Source organism: Bos taurus, chromosome 21 (genome assembly GCF_002263795.3).
Source record: "Bos taurus isolate L1 Dominette 01449 registration number 42190680 breed Hereford chromosome 21, ARS-UCD2.0, whole genome shotgun sequence".
Classification (NCBI taxonomy): domain Eukaryota; kingdom Metazoa; phylum Chordata; class Mammalia; order Artiodactyla; family Bovidae; genus Bos; species Bos taurus.
Genome location: NC_037348.1, coordinates 55213615 through 55235131, shown reverse-complemented (window position 1 = coordinate 55235131; position 21517 = coordinate 55213615). Strand labels below are relative to the sequence as shown.

Genomic DNA, 21517 nt, shown 5'->3' with positions numbered 1-21517 from the left:
TAATGATTAATTTAATTATCATCCTGCTTAACAAGGAATTCACAGTTCTTTTTAAAAAAGGTCTTGTTTTATTTAGTAATGGGAATGGCTCAGGCTCATTTATTTATCTATTTTTAGCCACGTTTGTGCTCAGTTGTGTTAACTGAACACAACCACTCTTTGCAACCACATGGGGTGTAGCCCAGGAGGCTCCTTGTTCATGGAATTTTCTGGGCAAGAATACTGGAGTGGGGTTCCATTTCCTTCTCCAGGGATTAAACCCATATCTCTTGCATCTCCTTCATTGGCAGGCAAATTCTTTACCACTGGGGCACCTGGGAAGCCATGCTTATTGAAGTTTAATTTACCCTTTTTAGTACAGTTTTGTAAGTTTTGATAAACACATACAGTTGTTTGTCAAATAATCAAGAAAGTCTACCTATTTATGTCCTGCTTGGAGATGGAAGATGCAACAGCAGGACAGAAAAGACCCAAAATATAGTGACTATGGAGAATTTTTATGGGAATCAAGGTCAAAATTTGCATACAACAGGACATGATTGTGTCCTCTCAAATCAAGCAGATGAATTCACTTTGTCTATCTAGTGTAGTCAATATTGACCTTACCTGGTTCTTGTAGGACTGCATTTATTTGGTCACTGGTCTTCTGCTACACTAGGAGTAGGAGGGAAGACAGGAGTCAGTTATAAAGGATTTGAGGATTAAGAAGTGGGATATGTCTCTGTATGCTCCTTTCCATTTTTGTTCCACTAATAAAACATTCTGGGGACCCTAATTATATTCTAGTTATAGCAACAGTAGATTCTAGATTTTTCAGGACAGTTTCATTTCAAAGAGTCTGTCCTTTTGTTCCCACAAGTAACATATACTCAGATGACATGCTTTGATTTTTGTTTGGAAAATACGATCAATGTAATTTATAACAGGAGGGAGAAGATTGGTTGATACGAAGCTCCACTTCAGCTTAGCCTATATCAAGTGTTGGGTATTTTCCAGAATTAGAGAATCATGGTTGGACTGTGCTTAAGTCATTCTGAGTCTGGGGTAGAGAGAGAGAAAACTACTTCCTATTGAATACCTACTATGTATATGCCTGGCAGAGTGCTGGGTGCTTTCCCTATTGACAGCTGCTCTGGCTAGAATTCCATCTCAGATCCAACCACCTTTTAAATTAAAAACAGAAAACAAAAATACCCTCCCCAAAACAATATATTCCTCATGGGACCTCCTTCAATAATACAAGTCACAGCTGCCACACCCTCTATAAGACCCTAGCACCATAATTAGGATAATAGACTCTCAGGGCTTGGAGGGATCTTTGAGGTCATTTAGTTAAAGAGCAGCAGCTGTTCTCTTCATCACCGACAGTTACTGTGCTCAGTTATCTCAAACGGAGGTGCAAAAAATGTCTGGGGCCATGGTCTCTGTAGGCTGCAATTCCATAAAAGATAGGTCACCGATAAGCAAATATGAAGCTTGAACTATGTTCCAGACTGGAAAGGGCAATGGGGGGGAAATATGGCTTACCAGGGCCCTCAGACAATGTAAATAGGAAAAAAAAGAACTGGTGGAGACGTATTTAATGTGTGCCCTTGAATTCAAGTAGAGGCCTAAGAAGGGGATCCTGGTTGACCTGGCAAACCCCGAAGAGTCCTCTCTCTCTTCAGTTTCACTAGCTCTGAAATTCTAGCCATCCTTCTTTGCCCTTTTATTAGAAAACCAGGAAACCTTTTCCACGCAAGAGGGTGAGAGTAGGGCCTTATGGTGCATGAACAATAAAAAAAAATGGTCTTTTCTCTTATGTCTGAGCAGTGGTACAGACAACCGTCCTGGAGAGGCATCGGACTATATTTCATGCCCTCTCAAGGTCCCTTCGGTTCAAGGATACTGTCATTCTCCAGCTATACTAGAGGGAGGGCCTGCAAAGTCCAGGCTGCCATGGAAACACGCCGCCGTGTTCCTTTTTCTTACGTGGGGCGGGGCACTCCGACTCAGTCGCCAGTTACCCACAGCCTTTCTTGAGTGGCGGGCAGCAGCAGCGAATGAGCGAGCCGATGCTGCGTGACGCGACGGGAAAGGGGGAGTTCGCGGCTGGTGGCGGCGGTGGCTACAGCGGCGACCTGGGGATAGAGCTGGAGGGACCTGGGGAGCGTGCGGAAACCTCTAGGACGAGAGCGAGGGACCTCCCGCCGGGATGCCTGGTACTGTGTGGGGAAAAGGGGGAGTAGTCGGCTCTGAAGGCTTGGGCTTCGCGTCTGAAGGGGTGGCAAACCGGAGGGGGCGGGGTGGCAAGCATGGCGGCGGTGACGGGGGAAGGGTTGGAGGGCCCCAAGGAGGGGGTGGGGTAGCACTCGCTAGGAAGACCCGGGTGGTCGTGAGGAAGCAGGAACGGCTGTAGGGGTTCAGACGATCAGAGGTTTTCCAAAGATGCTTTTTGGGGAGCGGTAGAGGCGCCTGAAGGACGTAGGGAGAGTTGTGGGGGATGGAAAAAAGGGGCGGGGAGAGTAGAGGTTAGGAAGGAGGGGAAAGGGTGTCTACGCGAAGGTGATGGAAGGGGAGAGAAGGGTAGGCAGGCTGATTGTAAGCAAGAGGAAATCGGGCCGTGGCAGGTATGACAGGAAAGTGCTTATGTACAATGTTGTAATAGGAAGAGTCCTACACTCGTCCCCCTTTCCAAGTCTCGTACTTAACTGCCTCATTATTTTAAGCTCAGACTGCGTGAGGAAGGCTAGTAGGTTACACGGAACTGATCTTTTGTTATTCCATTCCAGGGGAGCAGATGGACCCTACTGGAAGTCAGTTGGATTCAGATTTCTCTCAGCAAGACACTCCTTGCCTGATAATTGAAGATTCTCAGCCTGAAAGCCAGGTTCTAGAAGATGATTCTGGTTCTCACTTCAGTGTGCTAGCTCGACACCTTCCTAATCTTCAGACGCACAAAGAGAACCCTGTGTTGGTGAGTGATAGGTTGCTTGGAAATGATTGAGTAGATTCCCACCCCACCCCACCCCTAATCTAGACCAGCCTGCAAATGTAAGTACTTAGGAGATCACTATCTTTTGGGTAAAGTTGGTTGGAAAATGAAATCTATATTTTCATAAAAATATATCTCATTTTGGATTATCTCATATATAGTGGGTATATTGTGCATGTGTATTTTTTAGGATGTTGAGTCCAATACTGAGCAAACAGCTGAAGAAGAACAAGGAGACAGTAAGAGTGGCTTCAATGAGCATCTGAAAGAAAACAAAGCTGCAGGTGAGATCCCTTTGCAAGGGTGCTCATATTGGAGTTGGGTAGATTTAAATATTATGTAATTGTGGTGAGGTGTGTAAGGAAGTCTAGCACAGTGTCTGGTGTGTAGTAGGTACGCACAAGGTTGGTTTTCTAATACAGCTGATTAGATTGGTATTGTCCACATTCCTGAACTTGTATTAAAGTTTGGTGGTGAATGCCTTTTGTGCTAATATCCAGTTATTTTTTTCAGACTCTCTGGATTCTTCTCATTTGGACACACGTGGTTCCATCAGTCAGGTCATTGAACAGTTACCTCAGCCAAATAGGAAAAGCAGGTATATTAGTGTTTGGAGGAATTTATTTAAATGCATTAATGGATCAGTTCTTTTATCTGTGCCTGTTGTCTTGCCCTAAGGATAAAAGGATTTATTTTTGTGGAGCAGGAAATTTGATTTGAGGATTGTTTTAACTAGCATTCTATTGGTACTTAAGCTGGAATCTCTTTTGCGAAGGTAGCAACTTTTTTGCACCTATATTATTCAAATTGTGATCTGTCTTGTGCGTGTGAAACAAAATAAGAATTCCTCATTCTTAGCTTGGATATGACTTATTAATAGGAAAAATAATAAAAAAATTAAGATATATTATCAAAAGTTAGGAATGGTTTCTACCTACCAACCAAAGAATCTTCACCAGTTTTAGACTCAAGAATGTTTAATTCATACTCTTAACAGTATTCACTTTTTACTTTGTCTGTTGTAAATCTTTAACATTGCCCATTTGTGAATTTATCCTCTCTGTTGGGTACTAGTCTGGATGTTTGATATATACTGCCATTTAATTTCATCCTTAAAGAGTTGTATAATGAACACATTGCATTACTTCTGTTACTGAATGCTTTTGTTCTTAGACCCAACCACTTCAATCATTTATGTTACTTAGTAGGGGGGAGTGACGGGCAAAGAAGTTAAAAACCTTACACTAGAATATATTGCTAGTAAGTGGCAGACCTGGGTTTTGAGTCCTTGTAACTCAAGTGCCTCTCTTTCTTTATGATTATTCAGCGCCCAAATTCTTCTAAGATCAAGGAAGAATGCAAGAGTTTTACAGTGGTGGAATAGAAAAGGGAGGTTGTTAAGAGAATGTTAGTTTGGGGTGAAAGGCTACGATTTTTATCTCAAAAATAAATATTTTTTGTGTGTATGTGTTCTATTTAATACTCTGTGTTTGCATTTAAAATTTTTCTTTCAAATCATCAATTGGACACTTTAGATCAATCCGCAAATTGGTGGAGTTACTTTGGCCTGCAGGTGGGTTCTAGTTGGCCCATACATGGTTGTTAAAATATATTTGAATTAATTGATAGAATTTAAAAATAGGGAAATTTCACATGGAACTTCAGTTTCCCGTTTCTGGGATTACTAGTTCAGAAGTAACACAACTGCTGTATTATTGGCAACAGTTGGCTAGAGCTGTGAGTAGCAGCCAGTCTCTGCTTAGATGGGACATGAGTGCTGTGGTCTGTCATAGTGCCTGTAACTCACTGTTGTACCTGGACACTGAGGCCAGCTGTTCTTTTTTTTCATTTTCCTAGGGCTTGTGCTTTTGTTCTTAAACCCAACCACTTCAATCATTTATGTTACCTTTCTTTGCTTTTTGTAGGCGTTTAAGTTTTTCTGATACCTCTTTAGGATCCACGTGCCAGGCTTATCTATGTTTTTGTGGCTCAGGACCCGGGTTTGAACCACTGGGGACAGAATGCGTGCGTACCCGTTGTTATAAATGGATGGTACTGTTTTGAGAATTCTCATGCTACTTCTTTTCCATTTTTGCATGAACATGTTGCTCTTTCTTTAAAAAAGAAAAAAAACTTGAATGCTTACATTCAGTAAACGTGCAAGCACTGTGGCGGGTGTTTTAAATCATCTTTGCCATCATGGAGTTTACACTTTAATAGAGACATATGTTGAATAATTACATAAATAGTTATTCAGTGAAAATTGTGATCATTGTAAACAGGGGAAAAATAGGATATATGACCTAATCTGGGGGATAAGGGAAAACCTTTTTGAGAAGATGATGTAAATTATAAATACGAATTTGTTAGGCATAGTTGAAGGGATGGGGAGAAGTGTGGCATGTGGGAGGAGGAACTTTCCAAAAAGAGGGAACAGCATGTGAAAAGGCCACGAAACTGCAAAGAATGTGGGGTTGATTCCAAAACAATGAAAGCTCTAGAAAACACATGTGTACTGATCTCTTTATGTTGTCTTTATTCGTTACAGCAGACATTTTGAAAAGCTGCTTGTGAGTTTTATACATCATAAAATTCCAAAAGATCTTCCTCTCTTTATCTGTTGTCTTGCTGATGTAAGCCTTTGGTCCTAAACATGAAGCGTTGTAAAATATGCTGAAGATATTTTTATTTCTGTTAAATGCTTAAAAAATTGAGATGATGATGAATATTTATTTTTATTTATTTGGACACGCTGGGTCTTGGTTTCGTCAGGGCTGTGGCACACAGCATCTTCGATCTTTGTCATGGTGTGCGGGATCTTTAGTTGTGGTGTGCAAACTCTCAGTTGCAGCTTGTGGGATCCAGTTCCATGACCAAGGATTGGACCTGGGTCCGCTGCATTGAGAGTGTGGAGTCATAGCCATTGGACCACCAGAGACGTCCCGGGATGATTATAGATTCACATGCTTTTGTAAGAAATGGCACAGAGATTTTTTTGTATACTTTTCCCAGTTTTCCCCAATGATACCATTTTGCAGAACTATAGTATAATTTCACAACCAGAATATCAGCATTGCTAAAATTCAATGAAATGATTCAGAGTTCTCTAGTTCTGCTTGTACTTGTGTGTGTAATTTGTATACTGCTCAATTGTCTGTGTAGGTTTATCCACCATTGTGACCAAGATGCAAACAGTTCCAACACCACAGGGAGCTCTAGTGTTGCCCTTTTACAACCACATCCATCCCCTTCACCTGCACGTGAACCCCCGGCAACCGGTAGTTAGCACCATCCTCGGGACTTCCCTGGTGGTCCAGTGGTTAAAATGCCATGCTTTCAATCCTGGGGCTACAAGTTTGATCCCTGGTCGGGAAACTGAGATCCTACATGCTGCAAGGAGCAGCCAAAAAAATTAAAGACCATCCTCTATTGGTAAAGTTCTGTCACTTAAAATCTTATGTAAATAAGATCATATAGTATATAGTTTTTGAAGGTTGGATTTTTTCAAACTGCGTACTAGAGATCTATCTGCGTTGTTGCATGTATCAGTGGTTTGTTTTATTGCTGAGTAGTGTTCCCTGGTATGGATGTACCACAATTTGTTTAACCATTTACCCGTTGATGGAAATCTGGGTTGATTCTAGTTTTTGGCTAGCATAAATAAAGCTGCTATGAACATTTGCCTACAGGTTTTTATAAGTCTTCATATCTCTAGGATAAATGGCCAGGGGGACAGTTGCTAGGTCACATGGTAGTTGCATGTTCAGGTTTTTTTTTTTTAAGAAATGCTGATCTGTTTTCTAGAGCGCTTGTATCATTTTACAGTTCGACTGGCATTGGACGTCCAATTTCTGTCCATTCTCAGCAGCATTTGGTGTTGTCACTCTTTCAGGCATTCTGATAAGTGTTGTCCGTCTTTTGTTTTAGCCATTCTGATAGTGTGTGGTGATATCTCAGTTTGTGTGTGTGTGTGTGTGTGTGTGTTAACAATTTTATTTATTTACTTATTTTTGGCTGTGCTGGGTCTTTGTTGCTGTGCAGGCTTTTCTCTAGTTGCAGTGAGTGGGCTTCTCGTTGCAGAGTGGCTTCTCTTGCTGCAGAGCCTGGACTCTAGGTGTGCAGGCTTCAGTAGTTGTGGTTCCAGAGCTCTAGAGCACAGGGTCAGTAGTTGTGGCAACAGGGCCTTATTTGCTTCGAGGCATGTGGGATCTTCCCGGATCAGGGATTGAACCTGTGTCTCCTGTATTGGCAGGTGGATTCTTTACCACTGAGCCACCAGGGAAGCCTTCATTGTGGTCTTAATTTGCATTTCCTTAGTGGCTAATGCAGAGAAGGCAATGGCACCCCACTCCAGTACTCTTGCCTGGAAAGTCCCATGGGCGGAGGAGCCTGGTGAGCTGCAGTCCATGGGGTCGCTAGGAGTCAGACACGACTGAGCGACTTAGCAACAGCAGCAGCAGTGGCTAATGATGTTGAACATCTTTTCACATGCTTCTTTGCATCTGTACATCCTCTTCAAGGAAATGTCTGTTCATATCTTTTGCCTATTTTGTAATTGGGTTTTATTTTATTGTGTTTTGAGAATTCTAATATTCTGTGTGCTAGTTTTTTGTAGGATATGTGGTTTGCAAATATTTTCTCTCTGGCTTGTCTTTTCATTAAGAGGTTTTTTTTCATGGAGCATGTTTTTAATTTTGATGAGGTCTGTTAAATGCTTTTAACAGAGAAATATAAATGCATAGATTATTTTAAAAATAACTTATAATAAAAATCAAAGAGTCCATTCCCACTGTTGGCTCCCTTTCACAGAAGTAATCCTTTTAACCAAAGAGGTAACCCTTTTTAAGTGTCTGTTTTTACTTCTCTGGGAGGTTATCTTTTTAGCTTTTAATATTGTAAAACTAAGTAACACTACAGTATTGCCATTTCTTGTTTAATCAGATTCAGACATTTGAGTTCTGTAATGAAAGATGAGGTTTAACTCACAACAACACTTTTCTAATTTTAAAATATATATATTTATTTATTTATGGCTGTGTAGGGCCTTCGTTCTGGTGTGGGTTCTGTAGTTGTGGTGTATGGAATCTTAGTTCCCTGATGAGGATTGAACCTGCACCCCGTGCATTGGGAGGCGGATTCCTAACAGTTGGACCACCAGGGAAATCCCAGCACACTCCTAACTTTTGATAATAATTATGTTAGTTTTTTTATTGGCTAGATTTATATTTCTAAATGGTATATTTAAACATTTGTTTTCTTTCCATCAGTTTTGGATATTGGACAAAATCTGATTTATTTCACATCTGCTCTGATTCACCTAATAATTCTACAAATATTTATTGCGTATTTCCTATATGCCAAGCACTTTTGAGTTTTAGAGATACAGAGTGATCAGAAGAGATAAGAAATTTTAGACTTTAATGTAGCTTATATTCTTTTATGGGACATACCAGTTATCTGATAGATATGTAAAAATCTATAGTGTCTTACACTCTGATAGGGCTGCAGAGAAAAATAAAGTGGAGAATTGGATGGGAAACATCAGTGGAGTTGCAAGTTTAGACAAGGTGACTTAGGGGATGCTTCCCTGATGTGACTTTTGACTAAAAATCTTGAGTAAGTGATCTCTGCTGTTATTTAAATAAATGTAATCTGCACATAGAGAACAGCAAATGCAAAGGCCCTGAGGGAAGAGTGTGCTGGGATATTTGAGAAATGACGAGGAGGTTAGTGTGGCTGCCTTGGAGTGCTGGAGAGGAGTGGGAAAAGAGGTCAGAGGAGTGAGGGGGGAGCCAGAATATATAAGGCCTTATGGATCATTGTGAGGCATTTAGCTGTTACATTTAGTGAGATAGGAAGGTGTTTAATAGATTTGATCAGAGGAATGACATGCTCTTAGATTTGAACAGCATCACTCTGGATGCTGGATCAAGAATAGACTAATAACTGGATAAAGCTGGGAAAAATAAAAAAGAAGCTGTTCAAGTTAAAAATAAAATTTGAAGGGAGAGCAAAGGCAGAGGCAGAAAGACCAACTAGGAGACTCTTGAAATAATTTAGGCAAAATGTGACAGTGGCTGGACCAGTGTAGAAGTAGGATGAGAAGTGTGAGCTTCTGGGTTTTTGAAATTAGGATTCAAAGTCAGATTGGATGTTAAGTATGAGGGAAATGAAGGTGGTAATGGCGGTTCCACATTTTTGGTTTGGGAACTAGAAGAATGGAGTTGCTGTTGATTGAGATGGAGAAGATCGAACAGGAAGGTCAATTACAGGCTTGTTAAAGTTGAGCTGCCTTTTCAATTGTCAGTTGGAGGCAGTTGATGATGTGAAAGTCTAGAGCTCAGGAGGAAGGTCTAAGCTGGAGATTAAAAATTGCAGAGTCATAAGCATATGGATGATACTCAAGGCCATGAGTATGGATAAGATCACTAAAGGGATGAGTGTAGGTGAAGAAGAGGTTCAAGGACTCATTGTGCCTAGCAGCATTTAGAGGTTAGGGACGTGAAGAAAACCATCAACAGAGGCTGAAGAAGATCCAGGGTGTGTGATTAGTGCTGTCTTTTTTTGCTCTTCTACTTTTTTGTCATACATGTTCTTGACTTTCTTTCCCTATATTTCCCAGTGTCTTGCATCTGGTCCTCCCAGTTGTGTAGGTAATGTTCTATTTTATTTTGTGAAAGTCTTTACTTAGTCCTTCTTCTCTTCCTTGGATCATGGTTCCCAACTTTGCAAATCCATGTTTTCATCTCTTTCATGCTTATTAAACTTATGTTTAATGGTCTTTATGTGAAATGTTAAATGGATAGAAAGTTAAAAGGAAACAAAAAATGTCATCTATAATTCTGCCACCCAGAGGCTAATTCCTGTAAATATTTTGGCTTCTTTTCTCTCTTTTTTTTTGGCGCACTTGATTTACATAGTTGAGATGTGGAAGGTAAAAGTTTGTGTGTTTCTTGACCTTTTTGCTTATCAACACGAGCAGTTAATTTTCCCTGACAATTAAAGCTCTTACTAACATTTGCCCATGATTTTTGTTGTAAAAATTATGCATTTTTTTCTTTGTGTGTATAATATATACTGTTTTGGGGGGCTGGATCATTTGAAACTAAGTTGCAGAAATCATAGTTCCCCTCAAATACTTTAGAATTCATCCCATAAGAAAAGTACATTATCCTGTGTAATCATAATACCCTTAGCACACCTAATATCGATTCCATAATACCTAATAATATAGTTTATGTTCATATTTTCCCAGTTGTCTCAAAGATGTCTTTATTTTATATACATAAATTTTTGTTTTGTTTGGATTATATATATCTATTTTGTCCAGTATCTGGTCCAGATATACAATTTACACATTGTATTTGGTTGTTTTGAACATATTTAACAGTTGCATAAATTCCATTTTATGGATTATGAAATTAGTCATTTACCTACTGTTGGGCTTATAGTGGGTTATTAGTTACAGTGAAAGTGAGTTTGTATAAGGATCTTTTCATATTTTAAGCTATTTCTTATAATTGAAATTACTAGGTACGAACATTTTTTTAGAGCTCTTAATACATATTTTCTAGTTCTTCAGAAAGGTTCTATTAGTTTACACTCTCAGGAAGAGTATGTGATAATGCTCGTCTTACCTCAACAGTACTGAATAGTAGGACAATATTTACAGGTTTTTTTTCCCTAATTTGATTGGCAACTAATGGTTTCTCTGATTTCTTACGTGTTTTAAGATACTTGTATTTCTGTTTTTTTTGTGAGTTGTCTCTTTTGTTGTGCATTTATATCTTAGGCTTCTTATAAATTCCTTGTATTTTATGAAGATGATTCTTTTGTTACATTGTTGCAGATACTTTTTCCTAATTGTTTATGTCTTAAACTTTTGTTTATCATTTTAACATAACATAACCTGTGATGTTAACCTGAATTTTTTCCTCATATGCTGTGTGGGTCTGTGTTATGTGTTCTAAAAATTTTTGCAAAAATGCCTTTGTTAATTGTGTTCTGTTTAACAGCTGTATTTTAGAGCCCCTTCTCTGCACATCTAATGCACATCTTCTTTTGTCAGTAATTCTCTTGAGTGTGAGATTTTTCTGTCCCTGCTCATGTTTTTTTCAGAGAAAGATAAAAATGAAGTATGTTTGTTTCCTCCTTCTGACTCATGTTTGTATTAATTCTGTACAGTGTTTTAAGTTGTTAACCTTTTAGGTGCTTTCTGTAGAAAGAAGCGGTAACGGGGTGAGGTTTTTTTACTTTTTCACATTTACTTAAAAAGTGGTATGATGTGTGGGGAGTCACAGAAGAATTCAGAGTTCTTTGAGCAGGGTATCCCATCCTATATGGGAATACATGATTGTGTCTTTTTGCTGTGTAGTGTTTTGGGAATGTCAGTGGAATCTGCTCCTCCTGTAAGTGAAGAGAAGGAAAAAGAGGTGGAAGAGAAGGAGAAAGAGGAAAAGGAAGAAGATATTCCAGATGATACCACACACTCCCTTAGTGCTGAAGGTAACTTTATGCCTTTTTCAGGATAGTAGAGTGGTCTAGTCCCTTTAACATGAACATTGCAGATGCCTCAATTTCTCCTTATCAGGCTGTAGATGTCTCATCATTAAATTAAGTATAGTCATTAGGAAATTTGCTAGTAGTCTAAGATATTCCACCTGATTTGTTGTTCAGGAATTTTTAGCTCATTGTTTGGCCTCCTTTCTGCATATTGACTCCTACTCCTTTTGTATTCATTCGTTTTTCAGATATTTGGGAGATGGATGCCTTGTAGGGTGGAATTACAATCTGAACTACACTGCCGTGCATGTGTGTGCATGCGTGCGTGTGTGGCATTTATGTATTTCTTTAGAAAGTAGACATAGTCTGCCTTTATTAGGTATTTGTAAGGTTTTATAGTTCAGTTTTTTGCTTTATTATGCATTCCCCCCCTTTCCTTTAGTTTTATTTTGAAAAAACTTGCAGAGGTGGGGCAGGGCTTTGATGTGAAGGACTTAGTATGGCCTTTTGCTGAAGGATAGCTGATGGGCTGCCGTCTATGGGGTCGCACAGAGTCGGGCACGACTGAAGCGACTTAGCAGCAGCAGCAGCACCTTACATAGCGCATAATATGGGATGATTCCTGATTTCTTGGGGTTTTCTTCCTAGATCCTGCCTCATCACAGATGGGCTTTGGGGTTCTGGAACTCTCCCAGAGCCAGGATATTGAAGAACAAACTGTGCCATATGAAATAGACAGAGAGCCTCTACAGTCAGTAACCACCAACTCTGGATATACTCGGCTATCTGGTGTGGATGCTAATATTGGTACGTAATGTGTGTTCTGGCATTTAGAATTGTTGATAAGTATTTTACTCCCACGCTAGTTGTGTTTTCCTTGATGTATTTTATGGCTATGTAAGTTAAGGTAATCTAAATATAGTAAAGTAGAGTTGTCTGGCAAATACGTATCAGTTGATGGCTTGCACACTAAGGTTTTTTGGTAAGTGGGTAAAGGCTGTTTTCCTTTTTGGAATGATATACTTGTGTATATTCTCAGTTTGTATTTCTTTCTTTAAAATCTTTGCCCTTTAAAAAGCATTTGGGACTACTTCTAGTATTTTGAAAAATTAAATATCTCCTTCCTATCTTCTTCTAAAACTTGAAACTTGAAGCAATTAAGCATGAAGAACAGTCTAATGAAGATACTCGCGTGGCAGAACAGCCCAGCAAGGATGTCCCTGTGGTGGAAGAGCAAAATGCACCACCTGAAAGGTAAACCAACTTCTTCCTAGAAAGTGTTTTTGGGTGTTTGCTGTCGGGTTGTACTTATTTCACTTGGCCAGGTGGAAACATTTTTAGAAATTCTTGATTTTCTTTTTTCCCCTCTTTCCCTGGGCATATTTTTGGTTCAGTGGAAACATTTATTGTTTATGAATTTTTATTATGTCCTTATCTTTAGGCATATTAAAAATCCAATTTATTGCTGTTGTAATTGTGAGGATGACCCCTTTATTCTTGGTTGCTACTCCTCTCTGTTCTTTGTCTGCAGAGGCACCATGTCTCTGTGGGATGTCTTTCTAGCTTCTCTGTTATAGGAGTCACAGGAATATTGTATTTGGAAGTCCACTGTTTTTATACCTGAGGAGCACCCAGATTGCTCTGTTTCCTCAGGTATCCTGCATCTGGTAGTTTATGACAGAAGATAAATAGGGAAGTGTTCTTTCTGCATGTCCTTTAGTCTCTTAAGTTGGTAGGAATGACCAGTTGATCTCTTTTCTGCCTGTGGTGATTGCTATATTCCAAACAGCATTATCTCTAGTCAGTAGTTCAGGTTTAGGTATGGCAGAGGACAAGTGAGATGTTTCCATTTGGGAGGAGGGAATGAATAAAGATTTAGTATTCTGTTGTTTCTTCCTTTAGTTAGAACCAGTGGGAAATACCGTACTGAACAAAGTTGAATATAAAGAGAGGTCAGCTTTCTAATGCAAAACACCCAGCTAAACTGCAGCTGACTTTTCCCACTCTTCTTTAGGAAATTGCTCTTTAGCTGATTTTGCTATCCTATTTACTCTGGGGAATGGCTGAGTAGGTAAACCTCATAAGTCTCTGGAAAAGAGCCAGCAGTGAGTGTCTTACACGTGTAAGTAGTATTTGTGGTGAGAGTTTTGATTTGGGCCTTAGGTTGAGTAGATCAAATCAAAAAGGCCAGCAGGGACTTCCCTGATGGTCCAGTAGCTAAGACTCCACCTCCCAGAGCAGGGGGCCTGGGTTCAGTCCCTGGTCAGGGAACTAGATCCTACGTGCTGCAGCTAAAGATCCTTCATGACGAAACAGAGACCTGGCACAAGCAAACAAATATTTAAAAAAGAGAAAAAGGTCAGCAGAAGATAACGTGTGTGGATGATACACAGGATAATTTACATCCAGGCCCTTTCTGTGCAAGGTCGTTGTTCCTTCTGGCATTGTTGTGCCCTTGATCACACACCTTCATGCACATCTAGATAACAACATGTGCAGCAGAAATCCCTAAACCACTGATCAGATATCTTGGACAGCATGCAGCATTGCAGTGAGCAGCATGGAGAAAGAGATTTTGCTGTGTGAGAGACTGAGACACACTTTGAAAGAGGCTGAGAGCTTTGCTTCATTATAAAGAGTAGCTTATTTCACTTTTAACAAATAGTTTTTGAAGGTTTTGAAATTAATAAAGGAAAACACAGACTAGGAAAAGCTTCTTGGTTCAAAGATGAAAGCCTTTGAACATAGTAATTCTTTATTCTGGTGATATGAATTTCCTAGGTCAGAGGACATGCCTTCTAGTCCCACAGTGTCTGCTGCTATGGAAGCAAAAGAACAGACTTCTGCTCAAGAACTTCCAGAAGGTGGGATGCAGGTTCAGAAGTCACCAGAGCCTGAGGTTTTGTCAACCCAGGAAGACTTGTTTGATCAGAGCAATAAAACAGGTACAAATTGTTTGATCAGAGCAATATTGCTACTGCTACGGCTAAGTCACTTCAGTCGTGTCCAGCTCTGTGCAACCCCATAGATGGCAGCCCACCAGGCTCCCCCGTCCCTGGGATTCTCCAGGCAAGAGTACTGGAGTGGGGTGCCATTGCCTTCTCCGGATCAGAGCAATAAAACCGGTACAAAGAATAATTAGTTGCTGTAGCTCTTCTTTTCTGAAGGTCTGAACTTTTATTTCTGTTCTGAAGCTACTGTTTTAAGTTATAAGGCACTTTGTAGGTATGCAGACTTGTTTGTGATACAGAAGGAAAGTATATTTCTAGCTAATTAATGAGAAGGGCTTTTTGGAAATGATTGCTATTTAACATTTTAGCATAATTTTCTTTCTCTTTTGGAAATGGAGATATTGAATAATAATAATATAGCAGATTTAATGTTATGGACTGAGCAGCTATTTCTGTTATCATAAGTCTTCAAATCTTAAATAATATGATAATTAAGTGAAGATTTTTATATTCATCTGGGTAATAGTCTACTTATTCATCTGTTTATTAGTTCACATACCACAAATAGGAATTTATGATCTAGCAGAAAGAACATAATACTTTCAGAAGCAGAATGGTATTTGTTTCAGATTTTGTTAACCCCCACCAATGGCCTGTTCTGCAGCCTCACAGGGCCAAAAAGCTTTAGTCACAATCAGCAAATTATGATGTATTGGTTGTAAGTAGGGAAGAAGAGAAGGTTATATTCCTTTACTGTGTTGTGAATGTGTGCAGGACATACAGAGGGTCACCATGAAGCCTTTTCTGGACTCTCACTAAAGTTACAAGGTTGTGTTTAAGAAATTTCTTTATTTTTGCAATTAAAACAGCAGATACTCAATTCATTGCTAAGGAGAAGGGACCCACAGGAGACTCTTCATAGTATAAATCACTAATAGCTGCTCATATATCCTTTTACTTAGGCATTAGTATTTTTTCTCTCCTTTGAGGAGCCCAGGTTCTAATCATGAAAATTGCTGCATTTATATTATCAGGCGTCATACATATTGTTTTGATTTCTCTCATCTGCATCATGGCATGAACTTTACTTCACCTTAGGTAGAACTTGAAGTAGAAGACTCACTCACTACAATAGAAACGTCACAAGAAAGAGCAGCCAAGGAGAGGTTTAAGGGTTCTGGCTTTTCCTCTCCAAGCTTCGATCATGGTGGAAAAGACTAAGTAGTTTTTCTTGTGAATTCTTTTTTAAAGAAATTCATAATTTATTAGGGAGGGGGGTGTTTAACTGTTACTCAAGATTTGTGTTAGAATGCCATTCTGTTTTGTCAGTTGCTCAGTTGTGTCTGACTGACTCCACGGACTACAGCCCACCAGGCTCCTCTGTCCATGGAGTTCTCCAGGCGAGAATACTGGAGTTGGTAGCCATTCCCGTCTCCAGGGGATCAAACCATACATGAATATTACTCTTTTGGTAGCACTGAGTGTTTTTTGTTTTTTGACAGTTCAGTAATGTCAATATGAGAAGTAAATGCAACTGGAATTTTTTTTTTCTCAGTGGCTTCTGATGGTTGCTCTACTCCTTTAAGGGAGGAAGGTGGGTGTTCTCTGGCCTCCACACCTGCTACCACTTTGCACCTCCTGCAGCTCTCTGGTCAGAGATCCCTTGTTCAGGAGAGTCTTTCCACGTGAGTAAGCTGAAAATAGCCCTTTCAGGGAAACATGTGCCTTATGGTTTTAAGGCTAAGGTTGAAAGAACTAAAATTGGTAGTCCAGAAGTCTTTTGAAGCAAAGAAGTAAACTCTAGGCTTAAGAATTTGGGGGAATAAGAACTTATGGAATTATTGAAGACAGGTAGATCTGCTTTCCCATTTGGAGCCCAAAGGTTTTACCAGGGAAGAAATTGCCCAGTTATTTAGAGACTCTTACATGTCTAAAATAAGCTGCTTGCTGCTCCATTTGACTAACAGTTCTTCCCATTTAATGGCATAGGGGTGCAGAAGGGGTTATGCTAGAGTTGATAATAATTGGATTTCTTTATCTGTGTGCAGGAGTGAATATTTGTCTCACATCTGCAGTTGAATGGTTTTTTTTTTAAGCACTTTTCTCATCGTGCTTTTCAGTCATAATGTCCTTGTATCCAATCAGTTACTTTCTTTTGTAATTATATGGCTTTTCCCATAATCTTTTTTTATTTTTTTAGTCTGATTTTGGATACGTCTGGTATGAGAAATAGTTATTCAAGTATTACTCATGGCCCTTCTACCAATCTCAGCTGTTTGAGAGAAATACTAATAAGTATTGTTTGAATGACTTAGATATTTTTGTTATTGAGAAGTAGAAAACAAATGGAAAACTGTGGCTCTGGTGAAATAACCTGTGCTTCTCTCTTTACATAAAGGAATTCCTCAGATCTTGTTGCTCCTTCCCCTGATGCTTTCCGATCCACCCCCTTTATCGTCCCTAGCAGTCCCACAGAGCAAGAAGGGAGAAAAGGTGAGCTCTCTTGATCTGTCTGTCGATCTCAGATGAGAAGTGGAGCAGCACTTCTGCCCTGCAGTGTGTATTGTTTCTTTCTATGTTAGAACACTGAGACCGGAACTATTCACTAGGACTCAAGTCTAACCTTCAGCATTGTGGCCTAGTGTGAAGTGCTCTCCTCAGTTTTTTGCTCTTCTCGCACTGATTTTTCTGAGTTCTGTATTGACAACTTAATTTTTGAAAAGACCCTTAAGGGAAAATTGTTAAAGTTGAACTCAGATGAATTAACATAGTGAAGAATTTTATTACGATTGGCCTAATACTCTCCAACAACATGGTAACAAGTTCCTAGTCAGAGGGAACCAAAAATTGTTTCTTTTGTTCTTTATAGGTTATTTTGCTATTATCGAAGCAGTTTTAGCCAGAGTGGTTAGGGGCAGGTGGTAGAAATTTTGACTTCATTCCCTTCCTCCTTTGAGGACGTAGTGATTTTATATTACTTTATTCACAGGAGAGATTTCCTTTTTACCTATGTCATTATCTAAACCTCTTTGGCCCTGTTCTAGTCACTCAAGAGATTTCAAATTCCTCCTCCTATACAAAGCCTTTTCCAGTGAATTTCATGGTTTTTTCCCTTTTCCTTCTTTCACATAGCTATAATGGTACAATAGCTAATATTTATTGAATGCTTAGTTTATGCCAGGCACTGTTCTTTGTGTTTCTCTTCAGTTCTAGGTGCTTCTTTTTGTGTGTTTTTTTTTTTTTTTTTTAATTCTCACAACAGTTCTGAGACGTAGGTGTTACTTTTATCCCCATTTTACAGATGAGAAAATGGAGGCACAGAGAGATTTCACAGCTAAGTCACAGAGGCAGGATTTTAACTTGGGCACCTACCACCAAAGCCTGTGTTAATGAGTTTTAATTTACCTGTGACAAATTTAATCTTAGACTTTTCTTCTGTCAAAGAGTTTGTGTCTGGTTATTTTCTCTTGAAATCAATGTAGGTGTATCCATGCGGACTAATACCGTTCTAAGCATAACGGGATTAGATATCTTCGGTGAAAAATAAAAGTGAATCCATTCTGTTGATGCAAAAAATACTGTTAATGCAAATTAAATTTGGTTTATCCTTGATCTTATTTTTTTCTCTCTGTAGTGTGAACACTGAAGATATATAAAAAATATATTAAAAATGCTTTCTCCCTTACTGTAAACATAGTTACTACTTACAGTAGAAAGTTTGGAAAGCATATGGGAAAGTAATGAGAAGAGAAAATCAACCTGTGATACCACAACCCAGATGTAAATTAGTATTTGGATATGCTTATTTCCTTTCAGAGTTTTTCTGTGCATGAATATAAAGAAGGATGTTTACACAGTTGGGATCATGTTATGTATATGATTCTGTGTTCTTTTTTTTTTCATGTAACATATTGTATTCTCCCTTCTCAATTATATTTTAGATTTAATGTATTTGCTTAATATGTGAATAACTGTGGGACTGTGTATGCTTCTTGTTTTTTTTTTTATGTCTAAGAATATTAACCTAAAGCCTTTTTATATGTAGTGCTTAGAACAGTCCTTAATAAGTGCTTTGTCATGGTGATAAAGATCAAAAGATATGAAATTACTTAACACAGCTGTGGTAGTGTAATTAAGGTCTACAGCACCAGTTCCCAAACCTGTCTAGATTGGAGCGTGCATGTGACACCAAGCGAAGCAGCCAGGATAGGTAGGCATTGAGGTTTGGGGGAGCTGGTAGTTTGATTATAGGGAAAAACTAAATGGTGTGGGTAGTATGTGAGAGTGGTCTAAAGGGAAGCCTGTTTGGGGCTTCAAGTTGTAAGATAGGGGAAAAGACTTGATGAATCAAATACCAGCTAGGCTGCCTCTGAGGAAGGTCCTGCTAGCCTACAGGTGGAGAGAGTACTATGGGAAAGCAGTATTTTGTGTTTTGTTTGTGTGTTTCCCTCCTGAGCAGTTTGTCCCAGGGTTAGTGTCCTATATTTAGTTCTTTGATAAATCATTACTGACTGACATTGATACATTTCCCCCCCTCCTTTATTTGTCCTAGCATCCACCTCTGCACTTAACAGTCGTTAATACAAATAAAATGAGTTCATACCTCTCTAGATGTGTACTGAGCGTGGTGAGCAAGTTCACTGCCTTTCACGGCCTGTGGTTAAATTAGATGCCATTAATCTGGGTGTTCCTGAGCAAAGTATGAAAACTGAGCTATAATCAGGAAAGGGGCTCAAAGGAACCAAGTTAATTTGCTATTATATAGATGGATGGGTGTCCCTAGATGAACCCTGTTTTAATTTATATCTGAGTATTTTAGGAGTGTGGACTTCCCTCCCCTGGGGGAATAAAGTATTGCTAGATTTCTAGGACTCAATCTTCTATTAACCTATCGGTTTTTCTAAAAATCAAGTCACTGTTTTTTTTTTTTAGGAGTGAAAATCTCTGAATATAATTACTAGTGGTATTGGAACATGAATAGTACTGATGAGTGCTTCTTTCTCAATTTGTTTTCAATATTTTAAACTAGATGAGCCAATGGATATGTCAGTGTTATCTGAAGGAGGAGAGTCTTTTCAGAAGAAACTCCAAGGTGATGAGCCAGCAGAGATGGAAAACCCCCCTCTCCCCACTGAGCCCACTATATCACCACAAGCCTCGACACCAGTATCTCAGAGCACACCAGTCTTCACTCCTGGTTCACTTCCTATTCCGTCCCAGCCTGAGTTTTCTCATGTGAGTATTGTAGAATAATACTTTTTTCCTCCTAACGTCTTTTTTTTTAAGCAACTGTATTGAGGTATGGAGAAGGCAACGGCAACCCACTCCAGTGCTCTTGCCTGGAAAATCCCATGGACAGAGGAGCCTGGTAGGTTGCAGTCTGTGGGGTTGCTAAGAGTCGGACATGACTGAGCGACTTCACTTTCACTTTTCACTTTCATGCATTGGAGAAGGAAATGGCAGCCCACTCCAGTGTTCTTTCCTGGAGAATCCCAGAGAGGGGGAAGCCTGGTGGGCTGCCATCTATGGGGTTGCACAGAGTCAGGCACGACTGAAGTGACTTAGCAGCAGCATTGAGGTATAATTTACAAACCATAAAACTCACCCATTTTGTGTGTGGTTTAGTGATATTTTAGTAAACTTATACACTTGTGGGAGATGGTGAAGGACAGGGAAACCTGGCGTGCTGCAGTGCATGGGGTTGCAGAGTCAGACGCAACTGAGTGACTGAACAACAACAATAGCAATAGACTTGTGCACCTGTCATGGTCTAGTTTTAGAACATTTCCAGAGTCACCTACTATCTGATGTACTTTTTATGTTTAAATTTTATACTATGTCTTTAAAGTTCTTGAAATGTTACTTTGAAATTGAAAGGCAGCATTAATCATTATTCTACCTTAACGCCACTAACTTCTCACTAAATCAACCCTAGGCTTTCTACCAGATGTTATTAATGAAAATTTCTTTTCCAGATGTTCAAGGGCCTCAAACTTCTATTTGGAGAAACCACTTTTGGGAGCCTCCTGTTTCCTAATCTGTGCTATTGCCTTCTATTCCCGGTGTAGAACTGTCACCTCCCTTCCACTGTCTGCAGATTGTCCTTACCTGTCTTTGTGTTGGATTCCTCTTGGGCTCCATGTCTTCGTGCTTGATTTATGCCCTCATTTTGGTGGAGGACATTCTTTAGTAGCAGACTTTCTACTCTCATACTTGATTCATAGTTTGTAGGAGTATAGAATTTTATGTTGGAAATAATTTTCCTTTAAACTTTTTGAAAGCATAGCTTCACCATCTTCAAAGTTCAGTGTTGCTGTTGAGGAGTGTGGCCAGTTTGATTTTTGGTTTTAGTATTTATTTACTGATTTGGCTACATTGGGTCTTAGTTGCACATGGGATCTATATGGTGACACATGGGTTTAGTTGCCCTGCAGCATATGGAATCTTAGTTTTCCAACCAGGGATTGAACCCGAATCCCCTGCATTACAAGGAGGATTCTTAACCACTCAACCACCAGGCATGTCCCTGTCCGGTTTGATTTTGTTCCTTAATATGTGAGCTGTTATTTTTCCTTACTGGAATCTTATAGAATTTTCTCTTTATCCCCAGTGTTCTAAAACTTCCAGATCCTTGACATAAGTCTATTTTTATTTTGTATTTGTTAGTTCTCTCAATCTGGAAAGTCAAGTTGTTCAGTTCAGGGACATTTAATTATTTAATTTCTTCTTTTTTTTCATGGAATACCTATTATTTGGATATTCAAACTCCTAGAATAGTCTTGTAGTTTTATTTTTATTATTTTGTGCCCTACTTCCCATCTCCCTTTCTCCTTTTCTTTAACTTTCTGGATGATTTCCTCAACTGTTTTTTTTTTTTTTTTTTTTAATTAAAAAGCCCCCACTTTATTGAGATTTAACTCACGCACCATATTGTTCAGTCTTTTAAAGTGTACAGTCAGGTGGCTTTTAGTATAAATTGTGCAGTTATTCCTGACATTCTAATTTTAGAACGTTTTCATCACACTCCCTCCAATAAAAAGACCCTATGCTTATTAACCGTCATTTCCATTTCCCCTACTCCCAGCCCTAT

The 21517-nt window shown here is 39.2% G+C and overlaps 1 protein-coding gene and 1 non-coding gene across 2 annotated transcripts in view; both read left to right on the top strand.

Moving 5' to 3' along the window:
* Positions 1-2102: 2102 nt before the first annotated feature.
* Positions 2103-21517, top strand: part of TP53BP1 (tumor protein p53 binding protein 1) — a 67814-nt gene continuing 48399 nt past the window's right edge. Inside the window, 11 exon segments of the mRNA NM_001206397.3 lie at positions 2103-2201; positions 2772-2956; positions 3165-3258; positions 3488-3572; positions 11349-11479; positions 12125-12283; positions 12631-12730; positions 14258-14421; positions 15983-16112; positions 16826-16920; positions 19457-19662. Of these exon segments, the coding sequence (NP_001193326.2) occupies positions 2195-2201; positions 2772-2956; positions 3165-3258; positions 3488-3572; positions 11349-11479; positions 12125-12283; positions 12631-12730; positions 14258-14421; positions 15983-16112; positions 16826-16920; positions 19457-19662 (1356 nt within the window). The 5' untranslated portion in view covers positions 2103-2194.
* On the top strand, positions 5765-5861 carry MIR3432A-1 (microRNA mir-3432a-1). The gene has a single exon (NR_037521.1). It is a non-coding gene; the product is annotated as a microRNA mir-3432a-1 (primary transcript).